The sequence below is a fragment of the Pleurodeles waltl genome, chromosome 7 (genome assembly GCF_031143425.1).
Source record: "Pleurodeles waltl isolate 20211129_DDA chromosome 7, aPleWal1.hap1.20221129, whole genome shotgun sequence".
Classification (NCBI taxonomy): Eukaryota; Metazoa; Chordata; class Amphibia; order Caudata; family Salamandridae; genus Pleurodeles; species Pleurodeles waltl.
This window is the reverse complement of record NC_090446.1, coordinates 364,065,898-364,083,614: the sequence shown is the minus strand read 5'-3', so window position 1 is coordinate 364,083,614 and position 17,717 is coordinate 364,065,898. Positions and strand designations below refer to the sequence as shown.

The window sequence follows — 17,717 nt, the reverse complement described above, 5'->3', positions numbered from 1 at the left end:
ACAACATCCGTAATAGCTGGGATTGCCACCCCATAGTTAGCCCTAAGGGTCTCTTCCTCATCTAGCATTATCTTTATCCCCAGATACATTAACTCTGTGTCGCACCATTGTGGGGGGTAGTCTAGGGTAAAAGGCTGCGTATGAGGCATCAGTGGGAAGATATGCGACTTTCACCAATTAATCTGTATCCCAGAGAAAACCCCAAAACGGACAAACTCCCAGAGCACTCCATTAAGGCTAAGCTGAGGTTCCCTCAGATACAGGGTCATATCGTTTGCATAGCGTGATACCAAGAGATGCCTCAACAGGTAGCTGAAAACATAGTCTCTGCGATTTTGCCAGAGTTTAGCAACCAGACGCTCCATTGCCAGTGCAAAGAGTAGCAACAATAGCAGACACCCCTGCCTGGTGCCCCTAGAGATGTGTATTGAGTCAGACAGTGCACCATTTATGCGCACCCTCGCTGTGGGCTTAGTATATAAAAGGCTTATCCATGTCAGAAAGCCACCCGAAAAGCCCATGCGGCGCAGCACTGCCAACAGGTAATCCCATGCCAGGTAGGCCTTGGTTGCATCTGAAAAAAACGCGACCACATCCAAGTCGGGATCTATATCCTGCATAACTGCAAACAAAGTTTTCAAATTGTGTGTGGTGGATCTGCCTGGAACAAACTCAGGCTGATCTAGTCTAACCAGGAATGAGAGGAGCAAGGAGATGCGATTGGCAAGCATTTTGCAAATATTTTGGTATCACAACTGACCAGAGATAGCTGTCTATAGGAGTCACAGGTTTGCCAGGTTTCAGCAGGGCAAGGATCAGTGCTTCTCACATGGTAGGGGGCAACTTACCCAGTTCTTTGGATTCAATGTATACCTTATTTAAGACAGGTATTAATAACTCTGCATAAGACTAATAGAAGTCTGCTGGTAGGCCATTGGGCCTCGGGCCGTCCTCGCCTGCAGCTGGGTAATAGACTCTTGAATATTATCCGCTGTGAAGTCTGCAGCTAGGAATTCACACATCCAACCTAGCACTACGTTATCACAGCATCGAGTGAAATCTAGCTGGGACACCCTGCGCGAACCATAAAAACACACAAACATGAACAGTATATTTGCTGTGTCTCTGTGTATAAGCCCCTCTTTTATCTTAATTTCTACAATATCATTTGCTGCTGGGTTTCTGGGTTTCATAGAAGCCAAGACATGACCTGGCCTTCCCCATAGGCTCGAGTCCTGGCATATTTACCCTGGTAGAGACGCTCTCTTTCTGCCACCTACTTATACTCAGAGAGAGTCTCCCTGAAGGCAGCCAGCACTGTGGAATCCGCTGGGCCGTCCCGGAGAGGCTCAAGGCTTTTAAGGTTTTCCTCCAAGTTCCAGAGGTCAGTGCGAACAGCGTGCTGAGCCCCACAGCTCTTTGCAAGACTGATAACTCTAACAGTAGCCTTTAGAACTGCCCAAACTATGCTAATACTGGGGACAGAATCAACATTTCTACTGAGAAAGTCTGCAATTTCTTGTTTTAGTTCCTCTCGGAATGGTGTATCTCTGGATTGAGTCTCCATGTGTGCACACTTCCTGCATTAGACGGCACATCCAGTACCAGCAATACAGGCAAGTGATCAGAGTATGTTCTTGCGAGATGACAGGTCTCCCGAATCTAAGGGCCCACCCCTCTCGAGACCAGCCAGTAATCGATGCAGGACCATGTACACTTGAATAGTGTGTGTCCTCTCGGGCCTCAGGGTTAGCCAGTCTCCATGGATCTATTAAATGATTTTCCTCCATGATATCAATAATATTTTTTGCCACCTCGCTGCATACATACAGAGTCTGCACCGATCAGTACACCACTTCATTTCAAGCCAGACTGAAGTCTCCTCCCACAGTATAAGGGAGGGACCAATGTCCGCAATCAGCCCCCATAGCCTATAATCGAAAGCATGATCATCTGTATTGGGGCCGTAACAGTTGGCTATTAGAACTGCATGAGATTGCAACCTGCCCCAGATTATAGTGTATCGGCCTTAATCATCACTGAGCAATCCCAGGAGCCAGAAAGGTATCCATGTACGGACAATAATGGGCATCCCACGCGCATAAGAGGAGTATGTAGAGAACTGCCTACATATGGCCCATCTTGCCGCAAATGTCCCTTCTGCCGTCGGTGGAAAGTGCGCCTCCTGTAATAAAGCAATGTGGACGTTATGTCTGTCAAGGTAAGCCAATATGTGTCTGCGCTTGTGCGGGTCTCCTAGTCCCCGTATGTTCCACGTGAGACAACTCAGGGCTTCATGAGCAGTGAACTTATGTGATTCCATGCTGTGTACCATACCCTCACCAGGCATGAGTGCATGATGCTACATTGTAATGACTGGTGTAGTGCCTCGCTAGATAAGTTATTTCCTGTTGTGACCTTTGTAAATCATAGTGAGAAGAACAGAGCTGTACAACGTTTGCAGATCCCACCGCTCTCCCACTCTTACAGTCCAATCCTGTCATGCATACACCACCCATCACATTTTCACAAAAATTACACACCAACAACCAGTAGATCAACAATTTAGTTCAATACAATATAGTTAACTAGTGGGGGTCTCTCCAGGAGCCAGGTGAGACCTTCTCCTCATGTCCGAGAGTGTCTGGTGCAGAAATATATCGAAAGCTTTCCGTAATATCCAGCGCTGACGTACTCTGGTTCTATTTGGGGCAGCAAGCCTGGGTTCAAACTTTGGCCCTCATTACAACCTCGGCGGTCTTTTGAAAAGACCGCCGAGGCTGCAGGAGCCAGAACACTGCCAGTGCTGGTGGTATTTCTGGCTCCCTATTATGACTTTTCTGCTGGGCCAGCGGATGGTAACAGCATTACCATCCGCTGGCCCAGCGGAAAAGTCACCTCAACATTTCTGCCGGCTTCTAGTAGAGCCAGCGCCAATGCTGATGTGCAGCGGGTGCAGTAGCACCCCTCGCGCATTTCACTGCCCGAAATTCGGGCAGTGAAATCCGTGACGGGGCTATGCCTGGGGGCCCCTGCACAGCCCATGCCGGCAGTGCAATGCGGCTCAAGCATATTTGTCCACCTCCAACGAGGAGGGCAACAGGCTAGACTGACTCCGGGACGGGCAAGCTCAATACAGATCCAGATGCTCCAGAGCCCCTTTTAAATGGACCAATATTGTTTTTGTGCAGAAATTCCTGGACCTGCTGGGGATTTGTGAGTATCTGCTCTTCTCCCTTGAAGGTGATGCACAGTCGAGGCGGGTAGAGCACTGCACAGTGGATTTGTGCCTGGCAAAGTTTTTGCTTCATAGGAAGACATTTTTTCGAGTCTCCTGCACTGTGATGGTAAAATCCGGATGTACTGACACTGCATTGCAACTGAAGATTAGCGGCTGTTGCCTCCTTGCCAGCCTGAGAGCAGTTTCCCAATCTTTGTAGTTTAGCAGTCTGGCTATAATTGGGCGTGCAGGGGCTCCAGGTAGGAGCCGAGTCGTGAGTGATCTGTGGGCTCTTTTGACAATGAATGCTTTGGAAAAGGATTCCACGCAAAATAGTGTGAAATATTTTTTCTATATAGGCTTCCATCTTCCTAGTGTTTGTCGTTTCGGCCACTCCTAGGATGCACGGGCTGTTGCGGCAGGATCGAGCATCTTGGGCTTCATTCTTTGCAGCTATGGGTCCTAGTACTTTGTACATGTTTAATAACTACTGGCCCTGGGAGGCCGAGTCATCCTCCACCGTAGAGAGCCACTGCTCCACTTCCTGAATCTGACTGTGGTGACTTTCCAGTTTATGAGCCATGGTGTCAATCCTGGTGCACATGGTGTCCGCGTTAGACTGCTCTTCATGGTCAGTAGGAGTGTTTTCATGTCCATGTCTTCTTGCGAGTCTCCCATAGGCATCTCCACCGCCTGTTTGTTTTGCTCAAGACTATAGTGCCTTGCAGACTAATTATCTTAGTACTGGTGTTCCAATTTCTGTTGATGTCTAGTATCTTCAGGCAATATTCCTCTCTATCCCCAGATGGGTGCCGGCAGGACAGCTGAATGTGTTATAACTACCCCAACAGGCTGCACGCCACCACCTCAGCAAGCCAGCTCACATGCTTATCACTGGGTCAGCTAGTAAGGTGTGTATCTCCACCCTGGGGTGGCACCGTCAGCAGCGGCTAGCTCATGGCATCTGCGCCGCTGGTGCACTGTACTGGGATGTATCTGAGGCCTGTACCACCTATCGTTGTAGAAGGTGAGTAGACAGATGCAGGCCAAGCTGGCAAGGGGAGTACTGGCACAATGCATATGAGGACTCAGGCTGTCTGCTCAGGTAGGCAGCGATGCGCAGTGTAGCCAGATCGGCATATGCTTGGGTCAGAGGCTGCTCCTTTTTCTTTCGCTCCCTCACATCAGCAGCAGTCTTGCACTTGGCACCCTGACATGGCCCCGGACTGGGCAGCCGAGCAGGCCCAGCAGCCGATTTGGCTCCACCTGCGGCTTGCACTCAGCAGCATGGGGCTGATCCTGGCACCGAGAGAACCTCCGCAGTCGGGCCCTCCTCTGCAGTCTCTAGCCTGCATCCGCTCTCACTTGGTCAGCATCCCAGGGCAGCACGGCACACATGGCAGGCCCAGTCTAGCCCACGGCCCCAGAGGCTCAACCCCCATGCTTCTGTCAGCTCTGCCTCTCACCTCTTCAGCCTCGCAGCTCTCAAGACTGATGTTCATCGGCCTCGGCAGGCCACAGTGCTCCCTTGATAGTGCCTACAGGCGATGGAGTATTGCCACAGCACCCCACCCTCTCATATCCTCCAGCATCTCCACTGTTCACGGCACAGCTCAGCCCAGACTCCGCGCGGCTGCCATTTTTGTTTTTGAATTCTTTTTAGACTGCTGGCGATTTCCCCAGGCCTCTGATATTTTCAGGCTCAATGGTGACCTTTCAGTCTTCACCTTCACATTTCTGGTTGCAGGGTATCAGGAGAACAGGACACACTGTTGAATGCCGAATTAGGATCCAAAATGTAGACCATTACAATGGATTTTGCCCCCCCGGCCACAGGAGCCTCACATCGTCCATCTTGCCACAAACCCTTTTTTACGTTACTGCTGGCAACCCTGACTGAAGTACAGAGGTGATCAGTAGTGCTAATCTTACAAAGGGTAGCCTCTAAAGTAATCTTGTCTGATGTGGTGACTATTATAACACAACAATACTAATAATTAAGCAGAACAGGGGGATTTTAACGGAACATAAGTAGCTCTTACTAAAGAAAAGGTTGGAGACTCCTGGTTTAGAGTTAGGAAATGTCTAAATTAGTTGCAGCAATATGGAAAGATCAGAGAGATGCAATTTTAAGGGGTGAGAAGAAAAATAGATGAAGGCAGGAAGAGCCCAGTTACAATGCTTATTGCAGGCTTGCTGCCTCAAAATTACTCCACGTAGAATAAACACCACATCCTGCTTTTATGGTAGTCTATTCGGCAGTAACATCCTTTTTCGTTTACTTTTTGAAGAACACAGGCATTGTTTGTAGACCAGAATAGTTCTTAACCCCTATGGTGCCTGGGACGAGGTTTTCTAGTCCTTGCACACGGTTCCCGTGAGCCTGGGGCGAGACCACCTCGTCCTGCACCGGGCCCACAGGAGCTAGCGCTCCCCCGTGGGCCTCCCACCCACACCCTCCCCATCAGGGATGGAAGGGGAACAAAAATACAGACACTGTTGACCTTTTTTGGCATACAGTAACCAGCACTGTATTCCGCTGAAGGTCGAAAGTCCTGGTTTGATTAATTGTTTTACACATTTAGATCACTAGAAGGGCCATGGCTTGCCACAGGAGCTCACCCTTCACATCAACACAGCTCTGGTCCTTGACATTATTGATTGCCCCTTCCACTCCTTACTCACAGCACTGCCAATCAGGATATAGTCCATGCTGTGGGGCAGAAGTCGTCATTCAGGATTGCGGATGCCACATTTATGCTGTCCAGTTGTAATCATCACATTATCAGCACAGCCAATCTTGTTCCCATAAGATTCCCGTAAAGCTGTAACAGTATGCCCCATATGAATGGCTGGTAACACTGGGATTTAAGGACCCATGACAGGATACAAGGGGACCAGGATTCCAGGATCTCTCACTGGATTAGAATATATACTGTGAGATTCAAAAATACTGCAACCTATAAAAGCGATGCTTATAGTGTGGTCAAGTACTTGGTTTTCTTCTCCGTTGATGAAAGAAAGCCTTTGCTTGGGCTCAGCTTTTCTCCTGAGTTCATTTAACTTTCTCTGAAGTGTTCCGCTTTTAAAGTATCTTGGAATTTCTTCTGATGAGTCACTTGGAATTTTCTTGCACACTTGGAACTCTTCAAAGAACACCCTTACATCTTTGGAACTCTTGGAATTTGCAGAGGCTTTCCATTTGTTATTCAGTAGAAAGGGTTACATTGCTGTTTGGCTTGTGAAACTACAGTTGGCTTCTTTGCCTGCGCCTTATGCCTACATATTGGATGTCTGCATCACCTTCTAGGTTGTGCTGCAGCAACTTTCTCTTTGGCCTTCCCAGAGTTATTTACAAATTCTGAGTAAACCTTTGTTTCGGTCCTCAAGATGTAGTGCTTCAACTGTGTATAGGACATGCAGAGAACATAGGGACAGGACCAGTCTCACAACAACTCAGATGGCTCTTGCATGATAAATGCACTGTGTCACTGACTTGCTGCATGTTTACTATAATACATCAGTTGCTTATGTGATTCTTTGGTATTCGTTACGTTTATGTAGAAAGTTACTAATCATGGGAAATCCACGTAAATGAAAAACACTACGGTGGTCATTATAATGTTGGCAGTAATGACCGCACCGCCGGTGGGGGTGGTGGTGGTGGTGGTGTTAATAACCGCCGACGGCATGGTGGTTCAGACCACCATATAAAGATAACAGTAGTGAACTGGCTGCAGCCAGTTCACTATAACCCACTGCTAAGCCAGAATCGACCGCCGGGCCAACGGTAGCCACTTTCGACCCGGCGGTGGATGCCAGACCGCCGGTGTGATAATGATCCCATTTCCACCAGGTATTTCCTGGGGTGATACCCCACCAGGTAGTCCCTGGCAGAAAGCATACAGGTGACAGGAATTTCTCATTCCTGTCACCAGTATGTGACACGCCAGCCCCCCCCCCCCCCCCATAACCAACAACCACCCCCCCACCTAAGCTCCTAGACCCGGCCCCACCCCCCCAGACCCTGAAAAGCAACCCCCCCCAAATCGCTCCTCCCTCCAATCTCCATGTTGGCCCTCCACAACACCCCCTCCATCACCACCCCCACCTCCATTCAGGTCCCCGCCAACCCACATGCACCCATATACTGACATACACACAAGCATTCATAAACACAGACACACATCCCCCTTCACAAACACACACGCACACCCCCATGCACACATTCACTCAACACCACCCCCACTTACACCTCCCTCCCTATCGGTCAGCACTTTCCTGGTCCGTGGCACTGCTCCGGGAGGGAATGGGCTCCTAGGATGCTGCTCCACCAGCATCGCTGCATCTCCATACACGGCCATGCCTATGACTGCATTATTATAGGTGTCGTGGTGGTGTCTGGACTGTTGTGGTGGTGAGGCTGGAGCAGCATCCACCCCACCACCGACCGCCAGCATGGCGCCTGGCAGCCATCACCGGCATCAATGGTGGTGAGGCTCCAGGCGTCATTATCTGGCGGGATGTCTGTCGCCGCCACTGGCGGTCTTCCGTCGACCATCAGCATGGTTGGCGCCGGACTATCCCGCCAAGATCAAAATGACCGCCTATGCAACTGAAACCGATGTATGAGCAGAGAGTAACCGTAGTTTTGTGTTCTATTTAGCACAAAAGAGTTGCCATTTATGAGAAACTGCACAGCACAAAGAGAGCCTTAATTTGACCAGACAAGGTGTAGGACTACAGCCTGACAAAGTCTCTTTTTCTCATATCCTTTTCCACCCCTTCGCCTCCAGTATGGAGCAAAGTCTAGGGTGTGTTCAGCATCATCAACAGGGAAGTAGACTGGTGAGTTTCACATTGTTCCTGCAGAAACATTTATATCAAAAGGTTAGTGGTAACCTGAGTCTGGCACAAAGCAGTGCACCAACTACACCTAATTCTGCAGCACCTGCTGCACCTGCTGCACCTGCAAATAAATGTGAATATCTCTGCACTGATGAGATAATAACCTTTTATCTGATAAAACAATATACGCGATTCACATACTTTATATTATCAGTCTAGCCAATATTGTTTTGCTACCCTCTACTTCAAGCAACCCTCATTTAAAACAAGTCTGTAGAAACCCAAGTACCTTTTCCATATATGTTTACTCACATTAACTCCAGAATAGAAGGTGCCCCTTTTTGCTTCTTATATAGAAAGTAAATCATCGATTTACTTGTCCACTAAACTGGAAGAAAGGAAATGAAAAGTCAGAACATTTTACCTTTTATGGTGGCCAGGATGAAGAGTGCAATGATGGCATTGTTGATAGCGCAGGTGGACTTGGCAACACACGACAGCACTGTGAATGGGTTCAGGAGATAACTGGAAAGAAAAAGAGCTACTTAGCCTAGTTGAGGAACACAGATATTCTGAGAATGTAGAAATTGAAAGCTCGAGAATTTTGGAAATACCATTTTCATTTCAGTCACCCCCATTCAAATGGGATACATATTGCCCATTTGTATTAGATTTAGATAAATAACCTCTGATCCCTTGGCCTCTGGGATATCATCTTAAATCTCTCTGATGTCCCAGCCTGGGTCTATTCAACTTTTAAAACACTTAGGCTCTTGTCCAAAATACCTGAACTTGAAGGACCGTTTTAATATGTAACAAATCACAGCAGCAGTGTAGGGGGTCAGTGGGTCCTTCACACGTGTAGTAAAGCGGGCTGTAAACCCTCAACACTTCATAACTAGAATTGTTCTTCTTAAGCATGCAATGCCCAGCAGGAGAAATGTGCTCCCTTTTGACATCAGTGGAACAGTTGGGATCTTGATCAAATGATGGTTTCTCTTTTGATTCTGAGGAATTTTTAATTCAAAGAAACATAACTCTATAGAAGATATAATGGTGATGAGAAACAATCTGCACAGTCCTGACCATAAGACCTGAATGGACAAGAAAGACTGTGGCGATATACCACAAAATGATGTGCCTTCTTTGAATAGAAATGTCCTTTATCTGTGACAGCAAGTAAAGTCTTCAACCTATAAAGCCTCAAAATGCTGCAGGCATGAGATGGAGTTGTGCAACAGGCAAGCAAGCGAAGTACACTTCTGGTTTAGAAGGGCAAATCTTAACTTGCAATCATGGTCTAACTTTTTAGAAACTGCCATACTCTTGGAATTCTAAAAGTCATCACATTACAATTGAAATGTATACACATTGGCTACACCCAGTAATCCCAGTCTTGTTGAAATGGTCTACTTTACACGGTGTGCACAACAGCCTGTGCCAAATAGAAAAATGGTTCAATTTCAAATTAGCTGATTAATCAATACATTGTAGCAAGTCATTTGATAATTCCTGCGGGATGTCAATGCTGGTTGTAGTCTCAATCTCCTCTTCCAACCTTCTTTAAGTTGGCTTCCATTTCTTATCCCAAGACAGCATTAATAGGCATGTTATTTGTGCTGCATGCACTTTAGTCAATCATTTCAGAAATATGTATATTCTGTTTCATGTTGCAAAAGATTTCAGAGAAATGGATAATGAAAAAAAACTCTTCTTCTACATTACCCTGGTGGCTAGCTTACAGGTGATAAAAGAAATTAGATAAACAGAAAAACGCCTGAATGTAAAGCTCGATTAGAGAAACTGAACTGAACAATGGCCATTGGAACTGGAGGTGGGAACAGCCAGGTCAGATCAACATGAGAAAGCGACGTTTTGGGGATCTATTAGGGTCAACACTGCTGTAGTAGAGTGAGTTAGAGGAACAGAAATAGAGAAGTTGTCAATAATGGAGGTATTTGTTTACAACATAACTCGGACCAAATAGTTAACAGTAAATGGCATAAGGTATCCAAGCATAAAGCATGTCAGGATTGCTTAAGGATATAAATGACCAGCTGAGAAATAACAGACCCTGCTAAAGTAGGAAAGTCAAAGTAATCTGAGGAAAAAGAAAAAAATGCTCATGACAACAAATACATAACAGTACCACACGGACAGCAGCATTACCTACAGGGGAATAATGAGAATAGGAAATACAAACTGACAGGGTTTTAAAAGTGGCAGCTACAACTATGTGGATGTTTGTTGAATGGCCAGTCTAGTAGAATTAGAAGGAAAAGGTTAGCAGAGAGAATTTTTAAACATGATTCCAACTTGTGAATTTCAATGAAGTGCAGGACTTTTGATGTCGCTTGTCCTTGCTGCAGAAAAATAGAACTACATTTTTAATTGACGAATAGAGACAGAGGAGATTCAGTGATGGATTATCTGCAGTTTGCAACTAATATTTTCGACTGACTGTCCTAAAGTGACAGCAAACAGACACCAAGCATCAGGAATCAGCACTTGTTTGCGTTGCACTGTTTCCAATGACTTGCAGTTGCTTCCATTGTAGGGTGAGGAGAGTTGCCCATAAATCAACCTGTTAGTCAGTGGGATCAGAGAGATGACAGGACAGATCACAGCTTGGATATCTGAGTCTCTAATGAAGTTAAAGACAGGAGTAAGTGCTCGACTGAGGAGATGCCTTTCAACCAGCAGGTCTGTTGAAATGAAATGGACCATTTACCCTACGTTGTCATTGTGGTTGCCTACTGTATCCAGCCAGAAAACCATCAATTATATTAACCTATGAACCCTTAAATGAAGTTGGGATGGGAGCTCCATGGGAGTCAGGGAAAATTCAGACAACACTCCACTGAACTGAGTGTTAGCACATATGTGGGTAACTCCTGCACTGAAACTAGGGTCAGACTACCAATGCTAAAAACATGTGAGAGAACGTAGAGTGAAAATGTCATCTGAAAAGGCAATATTGCTACCAATTTCATGTCGGGAGACATTTGATCAACACTGAAGAGGCAATATTTTAGAGAATATAAATGAAATCAATAAATATTTATATACAAAACAGATTGATTGAAATGTGTGAATACTATGTGCTGAGAAAAGGTTTTGGTAATGCTTGCGATTAACATATGACATGGGTAACTGCAAGGCACAAAATGATTGTGGGTCGACTAGTAGCCTGGAGTGAAGTTTGGAGAATGCTGCAAGTTTTTCCCATAAGCAAAAAAAGAAAGAAACGTCCCAGCCAGCTGAACAACCATGATTTAATAAACCAAGGCAGCTGACAAGTATGGTTTTATTCATTGTGGGCTTAGTGATATTCAGCGGTTTGACGGAATAACCTATAAATGTAGTTAGGTCTCATCTACCAGATAGCGCAAGTTGTCTAGTTTCAAAAGACCTTTAATGAACCTACAATGGGCTTACAGCAACTAACTGCTTATTATTTTATGGAACTCCGTTAAGTGCTTCCCTTACTCTAAGATGCTCTCTCCCTCGTGTGCTTCCCCCACAAGCAAAACACCCCTACACTCTGTTACTCATCTGCTTTTCCAGTGCAAACTTCTTTCCGCCGAACTCAGTGATGCTGTCTATCTCAATTGCTTACCGTTTCCCTTGCTCTGTGTTGGTCTTCCCCTTGTGTGCTTCTCCCACCACAAACTCTCCTGTGCTCCCTGATGCTGTCTTCATTGTGTGCCTCTTCCCTTGACAAAAAACACCCCATAGCCTGCGCTTCATGTTGCTATCAACCTTGTGTGCTTAGCCCAACAAACTCCCCCTGTCCCATGCTCCTCCCTCCCTCATATGCTTTGCCTTACCTGAAAACACCCTGCACCATTGTACTATAAGTTGTTCTGTCCCTAAACCTCAACCTCCAAAATTCCCACCTCTGAGATACTAGTTGCTTTTTCCATGTGCCTAAAACTACCCTCCTCACCGGAACAAATCCAGCAACCCTCTACGAGCTACATGTTGCTGCCTCTCCTGTATGCTTTCGCCAGTACACTCCGAAGCCCACAAACAACACGGAAAAAGCCAATAGCTTAAAAAGGTGAGACCTAGTGGCTTTCACAATGCTTGCTTTTTAAGTGATATTAACTGATCATGGTTGAGGCGCTATGAGAAGGCCATGGGGTTTTTGTAATCAGAGAGAGGAAGCTCTAGGAGTAGAATGGGTATCTATCAATAGATGCTCACCAGGTTAGTAAAAATTGTGTAGCAAAGCTATTTTAGTGAGGTTTGTGGGCACGTTATTTTAGCAAACAGGCCTGCTGTGTGCCCTTTATTCTAGTAACGTTACATTTTATTTCATTTTATTCATTTATAAACAATCGCATTTGTGGTTTTATTTTCCTTTATCTTGCTAACCTTTCGCTTAGGAAAGCATTTATATTTCTTAGTGCAACATTCTTTCACTCTGTGCTTTATTCAAGGCAGCAACAAGAAAGGGTTGACAGCACAAAGTGGTACACTGCGTCTCTAACATTTCACAGAAACCTACATACTTTTAAATGGGTGCACTTTTCTCAGAACACTAGCTGTTTTATTATAAAAACATCTCTCTGTCCCCTGCACATTGAAGGAAGGTTCCTGACATATGACCGCTACTGCATGCTGTTTGACCTTGCTACAGCTGCTTGCTGAGACTGTCAGTTCCCTGGCCTATATGGGGAGGGGGTCTCAATAGACAGGCTTCTTCACTACTCTCATACTCAGGTATGGATGATGATGTCTTCCCGGGGGGGTCCTGAAGGGTGGATTAGGGCTTATCCTGCTGTGCTGTAACATAGAACATTAGTGGTAGAGATAGAAATCACAAATATTTTATAGTGACAGTATGGTGGGATTTTTCTTGTGTTTTACTTTTCTTGTCACTATTCCGTTCCTAGTATGTTTTATCATCCTAATTATTGCAGTCCATGTTGTTTTATCTAGGACGCAACTGATTCAATAAATCTCATTAAACCATTCCCTGCTTCTGTTTGTCTTAGCATGTGTGAGCCGAATGTAACTGAGAGAAAAGGATGAGATCTGATCCACCACGATTTTCCTGAGGGGTCACATGCACCCAGTTGCCACAGATCACCCCTGCTCTCGGGCATAGGTGAGGCACTGCTAGCTGGCCGGAAAAGGATTACACCAACAGTTGTCACATGGTATGGGATCAAACTCAGTTCCCCACAATTCAGGTAATGCTGCTGCCCAAATCCAGCAGTCTCGTAGGTACAATGAGAGCCAACGCGACAACTGTACCCAAACCTCCAGGTTCTTACAGTGCTAAAACCTCATGAGCGGAGGGACCTTGAATACTATGATGATATCAGGTAACACGGTTTCTCAATGAAAACATGTTGAGGCAGGGTTGCTGACTGCTCAGGACAGTCTACATTTCTCCACCCCTTCATGCAGAGGTCAATCCTATTCTGTGCCAGTGTGTTGCTTGGAGGAGGAACAATGTAAACTGCACAGATACCTGCAGTGGGTCTAGGTGAGCCAGAGCCAAGGCAGTAGTGGTGAGGGGAAAGCAGAACGCATGACTCAAGCCCAACTCAGACAATACTAGGGTCTGTACCACTGATTAGAATGGTACTTTGTCCTTAACATTGTAATGTGGCAAAAGAGATGAAGCTGGGCATTAGTGAATAACACAATGCTCTGGACATGTTTGTAGGAGGCTGCCCTGGCTTGTAGTGGGTACCAGAGGTACTTACACCTTGTGCCAGGTTCAGTTATCCCTTATTAGTGTAGAAGAGGTGTTTCTAGCAGCTTAGACTGATAGAAGGTAGCTATGGCAAATCAGCTTAGGCTGAACTAGGAGACATGCAAATCTCCTACTATACTACTTATATCATATGCACAATATCATAAGAAAACACAATACACAGAGTTACTAAAAATAAAGGTACTTTATTTTTATGACAATATGCCAAAAGTATCTCAGTGAGTATCCTCAGTAAGAAGATAAGATATATACACAAGTTATATGTACACAAACCAAAATTAGTTAAGTAATAGCAAGAAAAGTAATGCAAACAGTGTAGAATTACAATAGGTTGCAATAGGAGCACATAGGTATAGGGGCAACACAAACCATATACCCCAAAAGTGGAATGCAAACCACGAATGGACCCAAGACCTATGTGAGCTTGTAGAGGGTCGCTGGGACTGTAAGAAAACAGTGAGGGTAAGAAAAATACCCCACCCCAAGACCCTGAAAAGTAGGAGTAAAATACACCTACTACCCCCAGAGAGCACAGAAATCGTGATAGGGGGATTCTGCAGGAAGAACAAACACCAGCAATGCAACAACAGTGGATTTCCAGACCTGAGTACCCGTAAGACAAGGGGACCAAGTCCAATAGTCGTGACAGTGTCGAGAGTGGGCAGCAGCCCAGGAAATGCCAGCTGAAGATGCAAGGAAGCTGCCACCGGTTGGAAGAAGCTTGGAGTTCTCCAAGAAAGAAGAGGACTAGGGACTTCTCCTTTGGAAGACGGATGTCCCACGTCGCGATGAAGCTTGCAGAGGTGTTCCCAGCAGAAAGACCACAAACAAGCCTTGCTAGCTGCAAGGGTCGCGGTAGAGGTTTCTGGGTGCTGCTGTGGCCCTGGAGGGACCAGGATGTCGCCTTTTGGAGGAGGAGACCGAGGGGGCGCCCAGCAACTCAGGGAGCCCTCACAGAAGCAGGCAGCACCCACAGAAGTACCCCAGCAGGCACTTAGAAGAAAAGTGAACAGGAGTCCATGCAAAGTCACAAAAAGGAAGTCCCACGACGCCGGATGACAACTCAGGTTGTGCACTGCAGGACGGAGTGCTGGGGACCCAGGCTTGGCTGTGCACGAAGGAAATCCTGGAAGAGTGCACAGGAGCCGGAGCAGCTGCAAATCACGCGATCCACAGCTTTGCAGTCTAGCGTGGGGAGGCAAGGACTTACCTCCACCAAACTTGGACTGAAGAGTCACTGGACTGTGGGAGTCACTTGGACAGAGTTGCTGTGTTCCAGGGACCACGCTCGTCAGGATGAGAGGGCACCCAGAGGACCAGTGTTACAGTCTGTTGGTGCCTGCGTTAGCAGGGGGAAGATTCCGTCGACCCACAGGAGATTTCTTCGGAGCTTCTGGTGCAGGGTGAAGGCAGGCTACCCCCAGAGCATGCACCACAAGGAAACAGTCGAGAAAGCCGGCAGGATTAGGCGCTACAAGGTTGCTGGTAGTCGTCTTGCTACTTTGTTGCGGTTCTGCAGGCGTCCTGGAGGTGTCAGCGGTCGATCCTTGGTAGAAGGTGAAGAGGGAGATGCAGAGGAACTCTGGTGAGCTCTTGCATTCGTTATCTGAAGAATTCCCCAAAGCAGAGACCCTAAATAGCCAGAAAAGGAGGTTTGGCTACCAAGAAAGGAGGATTAGCTACCAAGAGTGGTAAGAGCCTATCAGAAGGAGCCTCTGACGTCACCTGCTGGCACTGGCCACTCAGAGCTGTCCATTGTGCCCCAACACCTCTGAATCCAAGATGGCAGAGGTCTGGGACACAATGGAGGAGCTCTGGGCACCTCCCCTGGGAGGTACTGGTCAGGGGAGTGGTCACTCCCCTTTCCTTTGTCCAGTTTCGCCCGCCAGAGCAGGGCTGGGGGATCCCTGAACCGGTGTAGACTGGCTTATGCAGAGATGGGCACCATCTGTGCCCATCAAAGCATTTCCAGAGGCTGGGGGAGGCTACTCCTCACCAGCCCTTCATACCTATTTCCAAAGGGAGAGGGTGTAACACCCTCTCTCAGAGAAAATCCTTTGTTCTGCCTTCCTGGGCCAGGGCTGCCTGGACCCCAGGAGGGCAGAAACCTGTCTGAGGGGATGGCAGCAGCAGCAGCTGCAGTGGAAACCCCGGAAAGGCAGTTTGGCAGTACCCGGGTTCTGTGCTAGAGACCCGGGGGATCATGGAATTGTCACCCCAATACCAGAATGGTATTGGGGTGACAATTCCATGATCTTAGACATGTTACATGGTCATATTCGGAGTTACCATTGTGACGCTATACATACTATACTCACAAAGTCCGGGGAATTTGCCCTGAACGATGTGGGGGCACCTTGGCTAGTGCCCGGGTGCCCACACACTAAGTAACTTGGCGCCCAACCTTCACTAAGTGAAGGTTAGACATATAGGTGACTTATAAGTATTACTTATGTGCAGTGGTAAAATGGCTGTGAAATAACGTGGACGTTATTTCACTCAGGCTGCAGTGGCAGGCCTGTGTAAGAATGTCAGAGCTCCCTATGGGTGGTAAAAGAAATGCTGCAGCCCATAGGGATCTCCTGGAACCCCAATACCCTGGGTACCCCAGTACCATATACAAGGGAATTATATGGGTGTACCAGTGTGCCAATGAGAATTGGTAAATTTAGTCACTAGCCTACAGTGACAAATTTAGAAAGCAGAGAGAGCATAAACACTGAGGTTCTGGTTAGCAGAGCCTCAGTGATACAGTTAGGCACCACACAGAGAACACATATAGGGCACATACTATGAACACTGGGGCCCTGCCTGGCAGGGTCCCAGTGACACAAGGACTAAAACAACATGTATACAGTGAAATATGGGGGTAACATGCCAGGCAAGATGGTACTTTTCTACAATGTTTAATGATGAACAAGACTATGGGTGGACCCAAGTGACTTTACAGCAGATAAAAGGAGGTTATCTGTGGCACCATCTAGAGAAATCTCTCAACACCCAAAAAAAAAAAATCATAAAAATCTTACATTGTCGCACAGGACATGAGAAAACGCAGAACCATTCAGTTCTTAATAAATCCCAAAATCAGTTTATGTGAGGATTCTGTGGTATAATGGCTAGTCATTCACATACCAGTGCACAGATGTGTGCACAGATGTCCAATTTGATCAGCAGGTCTTCGTATGCATATCACAGAAGACGAAAAGAGACTCATGCCACATTCATCACCATCCCGGTAACGGGCATATACAGCAGATCCTCAGCAAATTATACATTGACAAACTGATCAGCTATGCTCTGAAATATGCCCATCGGCTCAGCAAAGCAGTGTAGCAGTGCAAAAATGTGTGAAAATATCAGGCCAAGATTTGTTTAAGAATAAACATGTTAAAACCACTCAAACAATGAGGAGGAGACCTTTGACTCCAACAGCTGTTATTCAAGTGGACAAAAATGAGATTAAAAAAATAAAACAAGCACTGACCAAGCCTGGGAAGAAATGCTTTCAAACGCCGACATCCACAAATATATACAGACTATGGTGGTCATTATGAACTTGGCGGTGACTGTTAAAGTGGCGGTAGTACCGCCAACAGGATGGTGGAAATTACTGGCAAATTAAGACCATGGCGGTGATAACTCCCATAGACAGCCAATGTACCAGACCAATCGCCAGGGCATTAACACCAAGCACCACGGCCATAGCCATCAACAGCCAGGTGGAAGACAAGGTACCACCCACCATATTATGACACAGCAAACCGCCATGATTTCCGGGGCGGTACCAATGCCACCAAAAGCCTGGTGGAAACAGAACACAGAAGACAAAAGACTCACCAAAAGAGAGACAGAGAAGATCAACACCACCATGGAACCGGAACTTCGAGCCTTCTCGATGCTCATCTACACCAT

At 46.6% G+C, this 17,717-nt stretch overlaps 1 protein-coding gene across 3 annotated transcripts in view; it reads right to left on the bottom strand.

Annotated features, from left to right (window-relative positions):
* The window catches only part of PIGU (phosphatidylinositol glycan anchor biosynthesis class U), a 205,455-nt gene that overhangs the window by 96,099 nt on the left and 91,639 nt on the right, over window positions 1-17,717 (bottom strand). For all 3 annotated transcript variants that reach the window (XM_069243809.1, XM_069243811.1, XM_069243810.1), the window contains one exon: window positions 8,493-8,593. In XM_069243809.1, the coding sequence (XP_069099910.1) occupies window positions 8,493-8,593 (101 nt within the window). The remainder of the gene's footprint in view (window positions 1-8,492; window positions 8,594-17,717) is intronic.